The sequence below is a fragment of the Folsomia candida genome, unplaced genomic scaffold (genome assembly GCF_002217175.1).
Source record: "Folsomia candida strain VU population unplaced genomic scaffold, ASM221717v1 Fcan01_Sc008, whole genome shotgun sequence".
NCBI lineage: Eukaryota > Metazoa > Arthropoda > Collembola > Entomobryomorpha > Isotomidae > Folsomia > Folsomia candida.
In genome coordinates, this window is record NW_019091200.1 from 3,079,076 (window position 1) to 3,101,678 (window position 22,603).

At 33.2% G+C, this 22,603-nt stretch overlaps 1 protein-coding gene across 1 annotated transcript in view; it reads left to right on the plus strand.

The window, feature by feature from the left end:
- Positions 1 to 909: 909 nt before the first annotated feature.
- Positions 910 to 22,603, plus strand: part of LOC110853611 (very low-density lipoprotein receptor) — a 133,076-nt gene continuing 111,382 nt past the window's right edge. Inside the window, exons 1-2 of the mRNA XM_022101896.2 lie at positions 910 to 1,744; positions 12,856 to 12,975. Coding sequence (XP_021957588.1) covers positions 1,657 to 1,744; positions 12,856 to 12,975 — 208 coding nt within the window. The 5' untranslated portion in view covers positions 910 to 1,656. The remainder of the gene's footprint in view (positions 1,745 to 12,855; positions 12,976 to 22,603) is intronic.

Sequence of the window (22,603 nt, forward strand, 5' to 3'; positions counted from 1 at the left end):
ACTCACAACCAGTCCACCCAACCGTGCCATTCATACAATTACGCGATTCTTCTTCTCGTAATTTACAAAGAAATGATGGGAATTGCACGACCAAAAACATTGAAAAGAAAACACTCTAAATAATGCTGTAAAATGATAGGATGGCAAAATCATGCAAAGTTTCATACATTTTCTAAAATTCAAGAATTAAAGCTGCAAATTTTAAAATATTGTCATCCTGTAAAATTTCATACAAAATTTTCATCTCGTATTTTTGTCTTGTGTAGAATAATTTTAAAAAGCTGTGTAGACTTGTGAGATTACAAATTTGTTGCAGAACTAAAAAATAATGGTGTAAAATTTACACGGTTACAAATATCCGAGTAATTCATGCATATTCAGAATTGGTTCGATACAAATTTTTATTGTATTTTTGTATTTTTTAAAACTTGTAAAATTTGTATTTTTTTAGTTTCTTGAAGGACTCGGCCTAAACTTACACAGTTTACAACATAACTTTTACCGATGCTGGTTTGGTATAAATTTATTACCGACCCAATAAAATTTATGCACCACATATGCATTTATGCGATAAATTAACTATAGTTCCGCATTTTGTAGTCCGCTAAAAAGTCTACGACTCCCTGGCAAAAAAGTGTCTAGTTGTTACCACATTATTAAGCGTGTAACGTAAAATAAGTGAGACAAGGAAGCCGAGGAGTTCATAAGTCTGCTAATACCGGGCGGTGTGGTGGTTTTTGCACTACGTAAGTATTTCATATTTATAGTATTACGTATCCAAAGGGTGGATTGCACGATCGGAATGTGCTTTATAAAAACGGATCAACTTTTGTGCTCGCACCACTAAAACGACTCCGACATGAAAACAAGAGGGGAACCAGGCCCACGTTCACTTGAGCCGGAATCTCACTTCAGTCTGAATCTGTCCACTAGCAAGACAACAACGGAGCTGAATCTACGCAAAGATTTCCACTCGGTACAAAAGCCACGCGTTTTTTGAGAAATATTAAAATTTCAGGAAAAATTGAGCTACAAGATTTTTTAGAATTGCATTTTTGGAGAAGTGAATCATTTAAGTGAAAAAAGTTGAAGACAGAATTTGCATAAATTTATTTGATTAACGTGATTTGATTAGAAACTAAAAAAATAGTTAAGCTTGTTAAGAAGTTTGAAGTTAGTGTTTGGAGTTAAGACTGGATTTTAGGATTCAGCGTGCAAAAAATTGCAAATAAAACTTGGCAAAAATTGAAAAAATATTGTACCGGCGTTTTGTGTACACCTTTCAGGAGGTGAGCGTCACTTGTTAATGAACTTTGCATGTGTTAACCACGCTGGTCCAAACGAAAACAATTCTACGATATTGAGCCGGTGTTTTTTAATCACGTTGACAGAATTGTACATAATTGGCAATTTAGTGGTTTAACAACTTGTTAACAAGGTGTAAATTTGGTTCAACATTTTCATGTGAAATTAAAGTTGTAAATTGACAAATTCGTGTCAATTTGACGACATAAAAATAACTTTTGATACAATCAGTTAGCAAATAAACATCAGATTCGTCAAGCATCATACAAAATTGAGGTGTTTAACTTAAACATTTTAACGGATCAAAATCTCCATTGACTCGAAAAAGTTTGTAAAATATTAAATATTGAGATGGGTGAAGTTCTGCGGTATCGTGGAAATATGTTCCTGCTTGGATTGTTTCTTGGGTGTGTGGTGCTTCAATCGGGAAAAGTACAAGGTCAGTAATAAAATTAAGTAATTATATAGATTTTACCTAATTATTCATTAAGCAAGTTTATTTAGTGATTTAAATTTCTGACGGAATTAAGTATTTCTTAGAAAAAGTGTGATTTTAAATATAGGAAATGTTTTAAATTTTAAATTTTCATGGATTTCGTCCAAATTAGTCAAAAATTAAATTTGTGGGCCATGTTTATGCTCAACTCGGTTATTTTCCAAGTTTGTGACGTGAATATCCCCAACTATAAAATATACGTATGTAGAAGCTATGATTTTCTTTCTCATTTTCTTAACTCATTCATTAATTTTGTACTCATTAAAAAACAGTGTAGTAAAGAACACCTAATGAACACATATATGTATGAAATATTTTGCAATTTGATCTCAAATTCTATCCGGTTCCTCGAACTGGAGAGCACATTACGTTTTATGTATTTAATAATAAAAATAGTGTGCATGCTACGCGAATATCTGTCCGTCTGTCTGTCTGTCTATTGAGGTTTAGTCAGTCCATAAAATATTTATATTATAATGTATTTCACCAACGGAATTTTAGACGAGACTTGTTAAGAGAGAATCGTTTCGTAATCTTGACATGAAAGGCAGATATGAATCATTTAAACACCACAATGTGCTATTTTACACTCAAAATAATTTGGTGACAGTCTTTTACCTAATAGTAACAAATTTAACTTTCTCCGTAGATTAGAACTACTTATCGAATTATATAATTCTGCATCTGTAAAACATTGTTAAGTGGATAATTAATTAACTTCATGTTACCGAAAACTAGCCGGTACCACATTAAAATATACTTTATAGGTATAAGTAAAAATTTGTGAAGAAACTGGGTACCACATTTTACTACCAGAAACCAATAGTACCGCATCGGTAACAGATTTTTACCACATTATTTAGAGTGTAGGAAAAAGTAGACGATGGTATGATGAGGATGAGTCAGTGTGTCTGTGAGACTAACCAACAAGGTACACATAATAATATCCCAGCCTCATAAAAGGAGATGAGATCTACACGTAGACGATTCAGGTAGGCAGATGAGCTGACCACAATGACGTAGTTTTGCTTCGTTGGTAATATTTTCGATAGTGCAGTGTAATTTAATTGATCCCTGGTTTCCTCCAAATTTTTATCGTGTACGAAATCCGCTCACAATTAAAAAAAGTAAAAACTATGAATTGTTATCATGTAACAGAGTTGCTCGATTGAGGACGTGTTAACTTCTTCCACTTTGAAATTTGTATGTACTTGGGACAATATATTTGAAAATAGTTTTTCTTATCATGCAAATTATAAAACCAGGATGGATATCTTGGAAAAAAATCAGGGCAAAAAAACTAATTACTGCAGAATTATTTAAAACAATGCGACATCCAAGATTAATTCGAATACTGATATTAATCATGGACATGATTAATTACCAAAGGTTAATATTATATAATGGTCAATCAGACCCCGAAATAATAATTAAGGTTTAATTATGATAGGGTCACAAAATTGACGTGGCAGGTCAGATCACATGTAAATATTTAAGATTCACATTTACATATGTACATAAATTTATTCATTTACATAAATACGCTCATAAATGGTTCCCGCACGCCCCCCCAATAATTTTCTTCTTTGGTATAAAACTTATTTCCATTACAGGAACCTAATGTTTATCTATAAATGAGATATCCGGATTTTTTATACTTGCGTCATCAATTCTATCAAAAATGAGACAATTAAATAACTTGGATGTTTGTAAATAATAGTGCCGAGTAGAATTCCGCTTTTGTGGATTTAGGAATTTTTTACAAAATGAAGGGACGTTCACAATGTTACAGTTAGCTTTAAGCATGTTATTTCATAATCTGTGCAAAGTTACGGATACAAATTTTGCTGGGGTACGTACCCCAGCAAAATTTGTGCTTTGTACCGGTACAAAGCACAAATTTTGCATTTTATCCTAGTGAAACGATCTCATTTTATATTTAGATATTATTTCCGTAAGCAAAAAAACTCATCGGTTTTGTGATTTTTTTTGCATTTTGTTTGTAGTTTTCATAATTTTTTTGGTTTAGCAGCAGCAGATTTATTTAATGAATGCGTTAGACTGACGTGCGACGTGTTGATTTGAACGATGATTGTCATTTTTATTCCTTCCTAGATAGTGAAGAAAGTGTTTCGAAGGTGGAAGTTTGGTAGTTTTAAATTTGCGCCAAATAACATTCTCACTGTTTAATATGCGAGGATCAACTTCCGACAGATTAAACTGACACGAAGTGCAACACATCGATTAATAAAACGAGATTAAAACACAATTTTGCTGCACTCTAAATAATCTTGGAAGTAATTAGGAGGACAAGTGACTTATTTAGTACACTTTTTACATATACATTTCTGCCACTTATTATTTTACATGTGTACAAATTTCATGTAAATTTTACATTTTTAAATTAATTTTAAATAAATTTCAAATTTATTACATTCCAGTCAACCATTGACTTGAATTAATAAGTGTCAAACGCTCTTGTCAGTTTGCTGCGACCTATTAAATTAATTGTCGAATATTACAATTATTTTTCATTTTTTTACAAGCTCTTAAAAACAACTTCATTCGGCCCAGAAATATTAATCTTGGTAATAAATAGTTGCCGAGTTATTTAGAGTGTGCAAGAAACAGGGTTAAGTTTTACTCGGGGCTATGAAACAAGAAGGTCGAGCAAAAGGTGTTTCTCTCCGAACAATTAGGTTCTTCGTCGTTTCGTCTGTTGTAGATGTTGATCTGTTGATTGATTTGAATTTATTTATGCATAACGCATCCATCATCACGTTATCTGTAACTATGTATTTGTATTAATTCGGCATCCTCACTTTCTTACGTGTAGGACCGTACATCAAACATGCAGATTTTGACCCTTGTGTCCGTATTATGTGATAGTAGACATTAAAAAGATGGGATGCCTGACCCTAATCCAAGACATGCTTTATGCACGGTCCATTTAGTGTGTACTGATTGATTTGTTGATAAAATGAGTAAGGATTGGAATCAGGTTCTGTTTTATGCGCTCAAAAATGCGGTAACAATAATGTGTTACGGGAGGTGAACTATATACACATATGTAAATTGTATTTATGTAAATATGTACGTGAGGCGTTACCGAGTTGATAATGATTTACCACAGAACGGTAATAAGTGTAAGTGGATGACTGCACCATTGCAGTAATGTTACGAGAAATACATACTAATGCAGATGTAACTTGGTCATACTAATTTACGGCGAATTTAAAAATTGTTTCTAAATAGATTTCCAAGTATACTTTACACCTTCTTAATGTAACTTCGGAAAATTTTATCGTAAAATTTTGTTACGTCATTTTATTCCCAACTAAATAATCAGTCTGAACAGAATTAGAAAACTTTTCGAAAATCTTAATACCGTCCAAAAACCAAAATTATGTACAAGTTAAGAATGTGTACTAATTTAGATGAGTCTCTCTCGTCACACTGGGTCAGGAACATGATTATGTTGTAAGTATACAAGGTACGAAACAGGATAATAAACAAGTAGAGTGGACCGTATTAATCTATTTTTATTATGCACGAGGAAAGTAATAAAGGTGTCGTCGAAAGTCGACTCCTCGTAGTAGTTTTTTTTGCGATGGAGGGATAAGATATTTCATAAGATATTTTGTGAGGAAAGTGAGCAAGGATCCTGTCCAGCATGCACATAATTTACACTTTTTTTGGTAAACCATTATATGCAACAAACAAGCCGATGGGCCAGGTAGGAAAAGATGAACAATTGGCAGGAAAAAACTAAAAATAAACTAACGTTTTATATAAATGCAAAATCTATCCGAAACTGTTCGTAACTCGTAAGTTGTAAGCATATGGTGGAATTGTGCCATTTAAACGTTGGAATAATAATTTTTTTAAAAGTATAGTCAAACATAATTTTCAAAGATAAATGGCCTCAAGCATCACTTCCAAAATTATCCCAGAAAAAGATATATTGTGGTACTAGGTGAGTCTAGCAAAAGTGAAGGAGGATTTCATTCCATGGCCCCATTTGCGCCCGCCACACCCACTCAAAGGTGCGAAAAACACGAAAAATACCCTGTTTTCGTTCACTAAAAAAATCACCAAAAATCCTATTTTGATCGAATTTTCATAATTTATACGTTTTTGTGATCATAGATAGTTGCTTTATCCCATCTAATAGCAAACTCAATTTTTTCAATTTTTTGAGTATTTTCGAAAATTTCCTGACCAGGGGTAGGTCTTCGAAAAAATCAAAATTTCAAAAAAGTTGAGTTTGCTATTGGATATGATAAAGCAACTATCTCAGATCACAAAAACGTTTAAATTATGAAAATCCGATCAAAATAGGATTTTTGGTGATTTTTTTAGTGAACGAAAACAGGGTATTTTTCGTGTTTTTCGCACCTTTGAGTGGGTGTGGCGGGCGCAAATGGGGCCATGGAATGAGATCCTCCTTCACTTTTGCTAGACTCACCTAGTACCACAATATATCCAAAGGGCATCAAGATCGGTGATTCTGTCGGTGAAGGGTTGTCCTCCTTAGTCAATCTAGTAAAATTCATCTAGTAAAGTAAAATTTTAAAAATCAATAATATTTTAAAAAATACTGTGGCGTCAAAGTCTTGAAATGACACAACTTTTGCTTGCAATTTTAGCAACTCTGGTTGCGAAATACTTTTACAGATTCGAAATATAAAGCTTGACTTGAGTTCGCCCATCGTCGAATGTTACGATTAGTGGAGGAGTCGCATCGCACGAAAAGATTCCATATCCGCATGCTTGCATTTATTAAACGAGTGGAAATTGACTCGGGATAAGTATGAATGAATGAAAGGATTCGTTGTTTTAATTGTTAGTTTTTTTGCATTAAAGAAATAAGATGAGTTGAGTTGAAATCGAAGAAGCTGGAGGCTGTGCGGGAAAAATGTCACTAATTTTTATGACAGAAATTTCTTATTTAGGGGCACAGATTATGTTCCATTATCAATTTGTTAACGGTGCAATACTTGCATGGTCGTAATTTCGCACGAAATGGTAACATTATGAAATTCAAATTGGTAATCAATAAATCACAGATTTAAACCAAGTGAACCACAAACCATTTCCCAATTTAGGCGACAGAGTCAGGTTGGTAATAACGTTTGTTACCGAATTATTTAAAATTATTTTGAGTGAACTGATCGTGGCATCTGTAAAATTGATGACATCAATTAAGCCAGGTCTCTTTCGCATGTGTAGATATTTTCCATTAAGAATTTATTTTAATACATCTTCATTTCTGCAGCTACATGTGCTTTGTATATGAATACACTAAATAATTTGGTAACAAAATTGTCACTGACTGAATGTATGTACGTAAAATTATACGATTTTACAAATCTGGTAGCAATCTTTTACCGAATGGTAACTCCAATTGTTGACGAAATTCAAATTTACTACATCGCTCTGGGTAAAAATTGCCTTTTAACGTGATTGCAAATTTGAATTTGACCAACAATTGTTTCTACCACTCGGTAAAACCCGTAACCAAATCGTTACAAGTCTTTGATACTGCCTCCACTCCGTGATAATTTTGATAAGCACATTATTTAGAGCGTAATTTACTTTCGTACGTAGTATTTATTTATTAATAACTACGTCTTTGAACACAGGGAAGTTCGCAGGGTCAAATGTCACAGCGTCTTATTTTGCATTATTTGCAAAATTTTCTCCGTATTATAAAAGTTAACTCGAGTGCAAAATTAATAATTCTTGTCGAGTCAGTGTCTGCACGAGAAATACGTCTCTATTGAGTCAATTTACGATTTAATTGGCCCATGCAGTTCTTGGTATGTGAGGTTGTACATAGAAAAAAAGTGCAGATTTTGCAATGTCTCAATTGCCATGTTTTGATTCTCGTGCAAAAATATTATTCTCGAAATAAATAATCTTTCTCTTTAATTGCTACGATATCCGTTTCATGATGAAATTGGCATTGGATATTGCGAAACATGTGAGAGACACGTGTAGCCTGAGTAAAAAGCATGCAAATAAAGAGACAAATATGTACGACTCGTATGAGAGAGAGACGAAATCAATTATGTGACGCAATTCACATATTCGGATATTTGTAACTCAATGCAAACTCACAAATGTTTGAAAAAGTACGAATAAAAACCAAACGGATTATAAATTCATCCTGTTAATTATAATTAATAACTTATTTTAAATCACTAATTTTGTAAAAGTTTCAAAACAATTTTAATTGTTTTATTCAAATCTCACACCGATCTTGAGATACAAAACTTCGAACGAGCTTCTTCAATGTAGAAAGTGACAAGAAAACAATTATCAAAATTTCTTTAACTGACTTGGCATCTGCGAGGACAATTATAAGAATGTAAAATTTGATTTTAATTTCTTGTCGTTAAAATCTTACATCTTTAGCAAAACATAAAATTTTCGTTTTCCACCATAAATAACAAAGAACTATATCTGCATATGTAAATTTCCAAATAGCAAGTAACATTCAGAGGGTGAAAAATTGTGCCCATGACTCGTCAACCCTCTTAAATATGAGCCTCCTTAGCTACATATTTACATAATTTGCTAACTTTGACGTGAACTTGCCCATAATTATTTCAGCATCAACTGCAGCACATATCTTGTCATCATGGTCAATTAAGATTAATTGCGTCGCACCAAGAGATCCAATTTAAGGGCAGAATTAGTCAACGCAAAGTCAAACATGTTGAGCATTAATTTTAAACCATGGTACAGTTACGGATGCAAGCAGTTTAATAAACTTTAAATCTCAACCTTGTCTCGCCAAGAATTTAACATGCTTTAAAAATGTCATGTTTCCCACATTTTTATTGCAATTTATACAAGCTATAAAATTAGTTTAGTGATGTCAAGATATATGTATGCAAGTTCAATATGAAAAATGTTGAGTGGAATGTGTTTAGCAATTTAATGAGGAATCAATTAATTGCTTAAAGGGTTAATCAAATAGTTAAATAATTTAACGATTACTAATCAGTGATTAACTAAAGTAAATTTATAGATCATTTGCGAGATGTTTTATTACTGGGTTAAGAGATGTTTTCGATTCGTGACCTTATAATACTGATAGATTTGTAAATATCCTGGGTTTTCTTAGTAATCTGCTTAAGCTTGTGAACATTTTTGCAGTGTTTTTTGCAGATATTTCTGAGTTTATTCCAAATATTTTAAACAAGAGACAGGAGCACGCACAAAAATTAGGAATCTAATCTCAGGCTGGTTGTTGCGAATTTGATATGTTAGCGAATTCTTTGCCGACACGACAAATCCGATCCACATAAATACATATGTCACCAGGTGAAAGGACCCTCATCAATAAAAATAAAGCCGGATCATGTCTCTCTTGCTGGTTCAGTTTGATTGTGGTTTTGCAAACTTAGAGCTCGATTTAATCCGCAAAAAACTGGGAAGGACAATGACAAAGTTTTTTGCGACAACTTTCTCCACTATTGTGTAGAAAAAAATTGATTCGATTTAGGGAGAAAGAGAAAATTTTCCAATTTCTTCGAAAAACTGAATCCTTATTTATTTCTGAGATCAATCAGACTTTGTTAGGGGTTTAGTTTTGACAAGGGTTTGTAAAATAGAAAATTGAGATAAGAAGCAGTTTTTGGAAGTCGTAGCATATTTTTCAATATTTAGAAAATTTTATCAAAATTTCCAGAAAAAATTGGTGTACAAACTTTTGCAAATTTAAGAAATTGTGGATCGTGAGCGTGTCTAAACGTTGTAAGCGTTATGGATGAATTGTTAATGCAGGGTCGAAATTTAAAAAATGTCACAGGAAATAATTATAAAATTATGATAATCAGCTAAAAAGCACTACACATTTTTGCTTTCTGATTGATATTTCTCAAAATTTGCAAAGATTGGACCATTCCATTTTTGCAGAGTTTTTTCCTTCGAAATGAAAGGAAACATATTTCTGTATAATACGATTTTTGCTTTTGTTGCAAAGGGATCGTGCTTAAAGCACCCATTTTAATCCCACGATTCTCTAAAATTAGATCACATACTTTATGTATGGCCCGAAGAAATTAAATTTTAGAAAAGGAAGACAAACAATGAGAGAAAGCGGGCTTCAGACCCCAATTTTTAGTCCTCTGAACTGTTTGTTACAACTTGATTCACAATGCCTTTGGTCGGATCAAGTTGCAATTTATGAGGACAAAAGGAAGAGACAGGGTTCCCAAAAAAATTGGCTTCACATAATGTAATCTGTGTTGATTGGAGTAAAGCTTAAAATTTCTCCGGGAATTTTCGAGAGCTTGTTTCTAGATTTGTTCCAAAATGCGAATCCTAAGTGCACGATTAAAATTATTTTTGTATTTTTGTCTCAATTTGTATCTGAAGTTCAGATTCTGAACAATATTTGTTCTTAAAAATGTATTTTTTAGGATTCTAATTTATTTTGCATTTTTTATTAGTTTCTTATAAATTGTTTTATTTAGATTTGCATTCTTTTATTAGTGCAATTGCTAATTTATTCAGTCATCTTGCTTACAAAAAATAAAGATCTAAAATAAGTTCCTCAGACAAAACTCGAAAATATTTTATAACTCACACTGAACAAGGATAAAAAATATAATTTATTTTTTGTCGGATTTCTCAACTATTTAAGAGTCTGTTTTTATTGTCACATACGCATTGGTGTAAAATTGGAAACAAGACAAACGTTTTGTGGATTAAATACTAGAAACTTTTTTATATTTACAGATTTAATAAATAAAATCTTTACAAAGAAAATGCCTCGTCGTCTAAGACGACTCGTCTTGTTTGGTGTGTGATAAGCAATTTCATGAGTTTTTCCTGGAAACTTTTAGCTCTAAGCCAAGTCGACAACTCGTACCAATAAACAATTCATAGGATTTCTTTATTTTTGTTTGTGACAAGTGGGTCAGTGAAATTCCTGTAAAAAAAAATCGGTAAAATCGAGCGAGATGGAAAGGAGAAAGTTGTACAGTATTTTGGCAATTTTGTTGTAAATCATGCATAAAGCATGCAGAATTTATGGTATCTCACGATGTGTCTCATTTATGTTAATTTGTACATATCATCGGCTGACAATTTCCAGTATTTGCGAAATTAATGCTTGCGTTTGGTATTTATATATTGCATCCAAAACAGTAAAACCGTAGTATTAACCATAAGTAACTACGCTACACGCAGTGACAATTTGGTGGTACCAACTTACATACATATTTTCATTTTCGTAATAAAATTTACAAAAATTAGTGTCAGTTAAAAAATGTGGCTTATCGCAATTGCAGTCAAGTAAATGTCACGAAAGGCCAGTCAAGTTTTGGGTCCAGTCTCGTCAATCAGTCACTGATCCTTGCTGGACCGTGCATGAAGCATTGGCAACGCCAGGGTCAGTGGTTAGTCATCCGAAGTATTTACTATATTTAGCAATATTGCGAATATTGCTCACCCAGTCTACATTCTAAATCGCATAATGCGAAAATTGCTCACATGCCTTATGTACGTTCCCCCGAGTTTGGATGAATATTGCCTTTTCGTTGATAAGGTGAACGACTTTGAGTTCCGTTGGGTTTTTGACCTAGTGTGTGTATGTAATTTCTTATCAAATTTTATTTACCACGAACGAACGTGGATCGCAAAAGTCGCAAAAGTTTTAGATATGTGGATAAACCAACTGAAGATGAGTCTTAACGAAAAATGAACAAAATGACAATTCATGTGAATGTTTGTAGCCCTGTATGAAAACAGTGTAAAATCAATCATTTCGCGATATTAAGATTTTTATGTACAACACAGGTTACAAGGAAAAATCAGATTATAAATTTATCGTAAACTTATGCATACATACCAATCTTGGGATAAATGTGTAAAATTTCACAGGTGAAATAGATATGTGCGTGAAAATGAATGAATAAGAAAAGAAATCATACAATTTTGATCAACGGATTTACACTGAAATAAACCGTCGCAAACGCGCATACGGAAGTAGCTTCAGACGTACTTCACCCCAAACGGTCCCACCACAACTCGGGAACACTTAATTTCACTCTATTTCATCTATAGATTAATTTTTTGTAAAAATCTCATTTTGCCCCGACCACACCCCCTGGCGACGAGGGGGTGTGGAACAGCTCGGGAACACTTAATTTCACTCTATTTCATCTATAGATTAATTTTTTATAAAAATCTCATTTTGCCCCAACCACACCCCTGGCGCCTAGGGGGTGTGGCACAACTCCGGAACACATAATTTTACTCTATTTCACCTATAGATTAAATTGCACTAAAAATCTCATTTTGCCCCAACCACACCCGCTGGCGCCGAAGGGGTGCGGCAAAATCGGGGAAACACTCAATTTTAATTAATTTCACTTAATTTCATTTAATTTCACTCAATTTCACTTAATTTTACCCATAGAATAAATTGCACTAAAAATCTCATTTTGCCCCAACCACACCCCCTGGCGCCGAGGGGGTGTGGCACAACTCCGGAACACATAATTTTACTCTATTTCGCCTATAGATTAAATTGCACTAAAAATCTCATTTTGCCCCGACCACACCCCCTGTCGCCAAAGGGGGTGTGGTCCGGTTGCCCCCAAAAGTTGATAGGATCCTCCCCCTGGGGTCCTATGTATGATGGCGAAAACCGATTTCGATTATCTCGATCCGTTCTCCTGATATCCTGCTGACAGACAGACGGACAGACAGACAGACAAAGTCTTCACATAAAGTAGCTGAAGCTACTTAATAATATGTACATTCGAATGTTTTTACCCCAAAATGTACAGCAAAATTTTAACAAAAAAAGTTGTCAAACAAAAACAGTTAAAAACAGTTACCAAAATTTTGCAAAGATTACATAGATCCTGTACCCAATTGTAACACAAGTTAGCAAATTTATTTATAAAGTTTAGGGAATTGTAATTTTTGCGTTAATTGCCCATCGTGTTTTTTTAACGTGGCATTATTAACACCATATATTACATGTCTGTTATGCACATTTTTATATATTTGTACTTTCTGTCCACCAGGTGCATGTTCAACTTCGCAATTTCAGTGCGAAACGGGCCAGTGCATTCCGGCCAGTTGGAAGTGCGATTTTGAACAGGACTGTTCCGACAACTCGGATGAAACGGATCCTTCTTGTCCAGGTAATTGCAGAATATATTTGAATAATACGTATTGCCTCATAGCTCATTTGCATTTTTCCCATGACCAAATGCATATATGATGATCATCATTGCGTGATCGTTATTAATTGATTTTTCGCATTCATTAAATTGAACATATAAAATATTATGCCAAATTTCATACGATTAAGTTATGTAATTTATTTAGTACGAGAATAACGGAGCATTACTGCAGGTATTTAGTAGGCGCATTGCATTCACGTCCACGTGTTGTTATTTCATATTTAAACAGATTAGCAAAAAGTACTTAAGTTTATGGTAACATGATCATTTGCCTAAAAATGAATGACTTTAATACCGCAAAAAAGTTAATTGTAAATGTCATTCTTAAATGCTCTTCTAAATAGCTTAACAATTTAATGAATTAAATTAAATTAACAACTTAAAAATAGTTCGTGTTCTGGTTAAATCACTTTTTTACTTACATAATCCTTTTTACACTCCATGATCACTATTAATACACTACGTATTTCTTTTGTGGCGTCTGTAACTTTGTGCGTCTTGTCTGTTCCTGAAAGGATCAAATTTTGGTCTGTATAATTTCTTCCTTCTTCACGTATCCATATCAAAGCTAAAAGTATGCATAAAAGCGGATCTACATATCCGAGGAGTGGGTTTGGTAGATTGTAATCTGATCTGGGATCTTGTGTAATGAAATTTTGGACAAAATTGGAGCAATGCAGATAGAAATAAACGAATTAGGCTAAATGCTTGTGGTGAAATAAGACACGACTGGCTAGATTTTTAAAAATGGTTGAAAGTAAAATTTTTGACCTCATGATCGAACAATTCCCAGTAAATATTATTTTGCCGATTTGATGGTAGGATCGTAATTTGACGGTAACAATTATTAATTACTCCAAAATTCAAATTATTAAAGTGTGACAAATTATGTATGTATTAGTAAAACTAAGGCCAAACTGATACCGTAAAGTCTAAACTGTTTCACCAAAAAGTGTAGAATTTGAGTTGGTAACCACGTTTAAGAACTATTTAAGTGTGGTACAAATCTGGTAAAAGTGGACAATTGCATATGGACGCGGTACAATTTGTCCCGTTGTTTCCACACTTTTGGACATGAATCTCGTTGGAAGGAACAAAACGGTTAGGTCGTAAAGTAATTAAGTAAATGGATAGAAGAAGAAATAAGTGGATTGCTTTCTTCATCGTCGCTTTGCCAATCTTGACTTTCTCTCGTTCTTGCCTTGTGCTTTGAACCAAGCGGCACACAAATGCACTCTTACAAATTCAGTAGAAAATTGGAACCCAAATTTTATCACTGATCCCAAGTGGTTATAATTGATTATACAAGAACAAGGGTTCCACCAAACGGGAAGTTATAGGCTGATTACAAATCACATTAGATTTGCATTGAAACTTCACACTGCAAATAATTTGGCAAAAGTCGTCTTTCGTATTATTTGCGTATCATGTACAAATTCCTCAGTCTATTACTGAACTTGTAATTCAATACCGGGTTATTATCTGTAGTTGGTTACTCACTTGGTCGTAAATATATTTGTATTCATGTTATGAAGATTTTACCGAATTATTTACATTTATGCCATAAATGTAAATATTTCGGTAAAATCTTCATAAATTTTATGGGCAAATCGACGTTTCAAACAAGTAGTTTGTATGTTTGTTGTTTTACGATTTGTTAAAGATTAGAGAGAATGCATAATAGGGTGGCGCTAGAATATGTATTTTTAGGAAATCTGCGTTCATTTTGAAATCTAAAAAATGGTGTTTTATACGAACCCTGGGTTTTTCTTTTGTATTTTTGTTTCAAAATTGGCACACTTTATTGCTTTCATCCACTTTGGTTAAGTCGGAGAAAGGAGAAGATCATCAATTTGCTGGAGACGGAGAGAGGATCAGTTCCCTGTAATGATGATGAGAAGAGGAAATCCACTGAGGAGAGATTCTTCTCTCTTTTTGGTCGTATTACTTACTACCAAATGCGGTGATGTTTTTTCATAGTGATAACTTCCACTTTGTTGATGAGTTAGATGTACGAATCTCATAAATGAGAAGCGTATAATACTCATGTCACCGTATCATTTTGTAAGTGGTGGATTTACCAAGCTTACTTTGTGAAATGAAAATATGTAATATTTGTTCCGGGATAAAATTTGGGAAGGGGAAAAAAACTACAAGTTTTGAAGAAGAAAATTGTACAATTATTTTTTAAACGGACAATTGCACAAACTTTACCAATACATATTTTTGACCTGTATAATTTTGCAAATAGTTAAATAAGTAGAGATTAATTACTTGACGGAATTTTAAAATGTAATGTTTTTTATAAAATTTGGCCCGTAAATTCTGAGAGATTTAGGAATTCATTACCGTTTACATCTTACGACGGCCGAGCTGCAAATCTTTGTTTATATTACAAAGTGTTGATATATACTAAAATTTGTAGAACAACGTCGAGACTCCACAAAAATATTTGAAGTAATCTTCCACCATAAGCTCTCATTTGCGAATTAAAACATTTTCTAACAGTACATATCTTAGGTGTAATTATGAATTGAATTAATTCTAATGTGTAATTATGTGCTATCTCACTTTTGGCCTGTCCACGAGATAGCATATAATGCACCGATAACCTTCAACAACGACATGCTCGCCGTTAGGTGATAGAGTTTTACAAATTATTTACTCAACTTTTAAGACATGCTCCTTAACTCGGTTATTTTACCGATTTATTTACACTCAACTCGTGATTCCTGTTTTTTTCTGGTCTGGAATGATACATATTTGGTATAATTTCTGTTAACGACGACACGACGCCAGAAGAGAGAAAGTGCTAAGAAAATGTGTAAATAAAATGGAAAATTTCACTTGTGGTGGTCAAAGGACCTTGCTTATTATTTACTATTTAAGAAAAGAAAGGGTACAAAAATATGTACATAAGAACAGTTCCTGGACTTTGTTCAAGGGTTAATCTCTTGTTAACAGGTGCTCTCTAAACTAAATTTCTTTACGGCAACTACGCATGCATGTAATTCGGTACCAATTCGGTAATCGTTTATAACCTTAATTGTAACGAGTCGTTTTTGTACAGCTTATTTACTAAATAAATACAAAGTTTACTAATAAGGCGTAAATTGGGTTATTTTTGTTTTCTAATTCCAAGATTTTCATAAAAACTTATGAGCTTAAAATTTGTGAGATTTTGAAAAACGATTTTTTCAAAATTTAGCGACCTTAGCGACTTATCGACCTTAGCGACTTATCGACCTTTTGTAATGACTAAAAGTTTTACAAAATTTTGCAAAAATTGACAAATGACGTCAAATAGTGGAAGTTCTAAACAAAGTTACACCATACAAATCTACCTTTTATAATTACTACAAAAGAGGTGGTGTTCATAAATATATTGTCCAATTTTATAGAACTTTTTAAGAAAGGGTTTCCTTACATCTCGGTATAAATAGCTTTGTTAAATGAGTAATAAGTTGTTTCTTTGCCGAGTGGGTGGGTGGGGTGATTTGATTAAATAATGACTTAGCTACCCACCGTGAAGAGAAATACAACAAACAAAGGGGAACAACAGCCATAAATCAGACGCAAGCGAGGAAAGGATCCAGAATTCAATCCAGAGCAGGTACACGAGGAAAAAAGGGTATTACAAAAAGGATGTCGTTACTGTAAAAAATTTGGTAACAGAATTGTCACCCGGTGTTATTCGGCTTCACCGCGTTCGTAACGATCTGTTACCAAGCGGTTGCTAGAATTGGGGACTAAATGCGAAGACAATGGAAATAGCAGGTTCAGAAACAAATTTAAATTTCTGAGATAATCATTGTATCGTTACCTGACTCGTAATTTCAAATTAACTCGGAGGTTTGTAACCCAATAAACTGCGTGAATTTTATAAAATCATTGCACACAAAACACGGCACATCTTGTTTGCATGACCGGAGTGGAGTAAGAATGGAGAAAAATTTATGCAGACACCAAAAACTGGGAACGACAAAAAAAAACAAAAACATAATAATTATCGGTCAGATAGATCTCTTTCCTTGAAAATGTAAGATTTAAAATCCTTAGAAAACTTAAAGCCGAACACGATTAATCAAATAATTAATCATATGCCAAGATTTTAAGGGCTTGGCGAAAACAATTTCATAAAAAAATTAAATTTTCATAAACTAAATGTCATGCTGGAACTCCAGTTATAATATTTTGTAAGGTTAATTAATTAACTATTATTTGGTAAATTAGGTTAGTATCACAGTATCGCTATCGCTAAGTAAAATGAACTAATTACGTAAAAGAAATAGCACTTTAAGCAGATAATATTATGATAGATTTTTTAACCGGTTTCTACGAAATTGAGTAATAATTAACTAAAAATAGTAATCTTGTAAGCATTCCTTCCTTTCCCTGTGGACAAGCCAGAAGAATTGACACTACTGGGAGACGCAGACCAGAAAGTAACAATTTATCGTGTCGTGTCGCGAGTTAACTAATCAAACAAGGTGATAAACGACATTTCACCTTTTAAAGGTGTGAGGAGAAACACGTCTCGAACTACACAAATGTCAAATGTTACACGACATACTAAAACATGAGACTTCGAGTGACGACGGCACTCTAAATAATATAGTAACAATTTGTTACCGAGCGGTCAATGTACTCTTCATACGTTCATATGTTACCGGATTGTTAATTTTGTTTGTTTGTTTATAATCTTTTATTCCAGTTTCGCTAAATATCGGTACAAAGTACAAACTGGTTTTCAATTCATGAAACAACGGGGTAATTCTATTTATAGATATGTACTGTTCAGCCAATATAAATAGTTATAAACAATTGCTTGGAAAATTTTCAGAACTTAAATTAAATCTTTAATTAAAATTAATTAAATTTTTAGTAACCAAATAATAATTTTTAAATTGATATTTTTTAAATTAATAATTATTATCAATTAAAAAAAATATCTCACAGTTTACCAAATGTGTGAATTTGTGAATAATACTTACTTAACAATTAATTAACAATATTATAAGCATATTATAATTGAATATTATAATATTACAATATTAATATTACAATATTATAATTCAATTTCAATTCAGTTTATAAACACAAAATCTGTAAAAAAAATAATAATAGCCACAAGAAGTATAATCGTCACCCGGTATTTTTTTACAATATGTTCACCTTATTTTTTAGAGAGAAGGGCAAGCTCGCACCTATTTCCAGGTTCGTTATCGTCCTTGCATCGAACAAAGGATCTGATCTTGGTCAGCTTGCTGTTCTTCGTGTGTGTCGTAAAATCGTAACGGCTTTGTTTCCCATAAAAAACATGCACATGGTAACCAAAAAAATATGAGGTTTCGTTTCCTCACGTTAAAAATTAATCCTACTGCCATAAAAATGTCACCAGTTATTTTTATATGTACATACAATTTACCTTCACTAACGTAATGCATTCCAAATATTGTTTCATGAACCAGGTGGTGAAAGTTTGACGCGGGAATGAAACTCTGGTAAATTCTTACACTTCACTGAGAAATTGAATGGATAGACTAAAATTAGGAGTGTAATAAATTTATAAATGTGATTTCCTGCATTGTATTAAAGTTAAAATTTGAAATTTTTATACAGTTTTTTGTACAATTCATTGGGAACTTATTTTTTAATGTTTTTGTAAACATTTATTGCATGTTTTTTTAGAAAAATTCGGTACTAAATGATGAAGATAACGGAGTGGTAGCGTGGTGTCGAATCCTTTCTCAGTTTCATTTTTCTTTGTCTCAAGAATTTCCATTTGTTAATTTTCTCACTTTCTTTGTTCATTCCTTTCCGCTTGTTTTATTCTGGAGAGAAAGTTTGCATGCTTTGTTCTTTTTTTCTCCCGAATTTCCGCATTCATGGGAAACTAAACTCTTAATAAATGAATTCTTAAAAAAAAGCTTAGGTGAGGCTTGCTTAAAAGAGGAAAACAAGCTGTTATCATCGTGTACTAAAATAATATGCGAAGTCAATGCTCATCTCACGATTTATAATTTTTGGCAAATATAACAGCAAATTATATGCGTTTGGGACAATATACCTCGCCGTGGGCCGTGATTAAATGTTTGATATAAATATATCTTTTAATGATCATAGCTAAATTTGAACTATATTTAGCTATGATACGTATTGCAGTAATTAAACTTCGTTATTATTTGATTCTGTTATTTTTGATGACTTGCATGAATATGTTTCAAAAATCAGCCTACATATATTTGAAAAATTAAGTGTTCTGAACTATAATATTTTATATTATAAATAACCCACACTTCGTAAATTTGATCAGCAAGCGATTATTAATAACGAAATTAACTAAATCTCGCATCATTCCGTATGAATTATTTATCGACATTGGACACTAATAAATTTTAAAATATATTTTAATTCTTCGTATCACAAACTGGCACACGGCGAGGCAAATTGTCCCAAACGCATATAATTTGCTGTTATATTTGCCAAAAATTATAAATCGTGAGATGAGCATTGACTTCGCATATTATTTTAGTACACGATGATAACAGCTTGTTTTCCTCTTTTAAGCAAGCCTCACCTAAGCTTTTTTTTAAGAATTCATTTATTTTTTTGTTTTTAAGCCTAAAAATAAGAATCCCTCCCAAATTCACTTCACCATCCCCTATGGTATAGATGCATTGCATTGCATACCAAATTAATTATAACCTTTGAGTGCGGATGCGTTACATATCAGATAAATTCCCTATATGTAACTTACATAATGTAAGTGTAAATACACTGTAGAAATCTGGTATATTCAGGTAGGTATTGTTTTCTCAGTATCAAAGTTCCTGCGTGGTATTAAAATTATACCGGTCCGTAAAAATTTGCTGCCGATATGGCAAAACTTTAGTACGGAGCTATTACATGTTCTATTACACTATTAAAGACCCGGTGTTAATCGTCACCAAACGGTGTGCGTATGTGACTTCACCGTGCGGTAATAAGGTGTCTCACCTAAAATTAACACTAGCTAGTGACAATTTGTCCCCATGCCTGGAAGATTTATCATCAGGCTGTGAAAAACATATCACCTTTTGGTTAAGTGGCATATGTACACCGTTTGGTTACGATTAGCACCGGGTTTTAAGAGTGTACATTCTTAACTTCAGTTAAGAGTGTGCATAAATATTAGATACACACATAATATATGTAGATGTACATATTTCCATACGCCAGTACAGGTCTCAATTGTTTCACTTATGTTGGTTACTAATGGAAACCTCGTATTTAGGTATGCATGATAAGTAATGGAGGACTGCTAGAAGTAATGTAACTGGTTGCAGATACCACCAAGAAAAGTTTTTCATTTCTTATCCGATTTCGCTCGGGTTTGCTTTAAATGACGCGTTATAGATTTCTGCACATGAAAATCAGGGTCTCGCACTATCATTGCATGGAAGAAATGAATTTGCCAGTCGTTTGAAAGTTTAAAATCGATTTTAAATGCGTTAAAGTAAGATTGCCATGTCTCTAGACCAGACGGGCATCATCTACCCAGCAAGGTCTGCACGATTGTCTTTTACACCATTTTGATACGATTAGCCGTTTTGTCACAAACTTGAGTGGAACTTTGGGAGGGGGGGTCTGTTTGCATTCTTAGGCTTCGCCGTAACCATGCACTTTTTCATGTGGTCATGGTTACTATGCTTCACCTAAGAAAAAATAGATAAGGTGGTAACAGTGTGGTTACCAAGTTCAACTACTACAAATACGTACTCTACTTCTCCAATTCGTAGTACCTGTAGATACCTGTAAGATTTTAATGGCAATTGGCAAATTTGAATTCCGTAGAAAGTTATTTCCATTTTAAACTCGGTTTTCAATTTTTGCATTTCTGTAAATTTTATATAAAATTTAACGATTTAAAACTATTTAATCCCCGTTTTGTACAAAAGTAAAAAAGTATTTCAGGTAAAATTTAATTAATTTAAACTTCTTTAGAAATTTAAAAATATTAATTCTGGTTCCGTATGTTAACTAAAAGGAAACTGCAAGTAATAAGTAAATTGTAAACAATATTTCCATTCAGAAACTTATTTCTTGTAAAGCCGGTTTTTACGAAAAATTTAATGCCGATATTCCAAAATGTCAGAAACCAATCTTGGCTACCACAACCCACAATTGATTAATACTACTCGGCGAAAGAATTATTTAGAGTGCATATAAAAAATACGAAAGAGCTCCTCCAGTTCCCAAGTGTGAAGTGAAAGTGAGAAAGTTTTTTTAAGCGAACGAAGTGATGACGGAGAACGAGAAACCTTTCATTAAAAGATTTTACTGCCCGTGTTTTGTGCAAGTGGTGTTTTTGTTGCTGGCTGGGGAGGGAGAAAGTGGTGTGTTTTTTATTGTGTCCTATTTTCACTTTACGACCCATATATCTCCGAATTGCAATTGGTGTTGGTTTTGATATAAAGTAGATAAAGGGCTGAATTGTCATTAAGGCGAGAGTGATACGATGACGAAAAATGGAGGGGGTAGTTTGCAAAAATTGGCATGTGCGATTTTCAAGTTGCAATTTTAAATACTCACTCAAAAAGCTGGACATACATAGTTTTATCCACACAATTCAAATTTATCACCTCTGCACTTTTAATTTACTTTAATTTACTTTTATTTTACTTTTTTGAAAAGTAAGCTTACTTTTCAAAAAAGTAAAATTAGAATAAGAATGTATACAATACAAATTTGAATTTCCTTTGCACTTATAACTACAGCTCGGTGCAAAGACTGTCACCAATTCGGTAACATTATGTGACTCTGTTGGTGTTATAATTACCGCGATTACCGCGCGGTGATAAACTATTACCAATATGAGCGTCACCTCCCGGTAATAAATACATAATATTGCTTAGAGGTTACACTCTGTGGTAATTTTGTGCACACATTATCAACGCTAAAAACTGCTCTTACATCTTATTTTAGCATGGTTTAGCTACATAATTGGAATTCATCACTCCTTGATTTACCAAGTAAAACGAGGGCCTCATTTAATTTCATTACAACCCAACTTTGTCTGTAACTCTTGCCCATAGTTGGCTGGACTGGATGAAAAGTAAAATCTTTGAAGTTTCCTTGGCTCTAGGAACTTTTGTGATGCACAGTGAATAATGTGGTAACAAAATTGTTACCGGATTTTATACCGCATAGGAAAGCAAATTGTATGTACACTATGCAGCAAAATCGCGTTGGTGACAATTTTTTACCGTCAAGAAACAAATAATTTCAACATGTATGTATGCCAGTCCGTGGAAATAATGTGAGTTCGATGTGCCAATTTCTACTGTTTAGTTGTATTATTATTACCATTTTTTGTAAAAATCGTTATAAACTCGGTGACAATTTTCTTCACAAATTTCGTATTTCTGATGAGAAGATGGAGAAAGTTTGCAGTTGGAGATTTTAGTTTATCTTGCATTATTTAGAGTGTGCGGTATTCCTCTTTGCGATGTGATATGTGGGCCTCTGAAACGTCCAGATTAACGCTAATCTCGTCTCTCCAGCGCTTGATTAAAATTTTAAATCAAATTAAAATTTAGTTGGT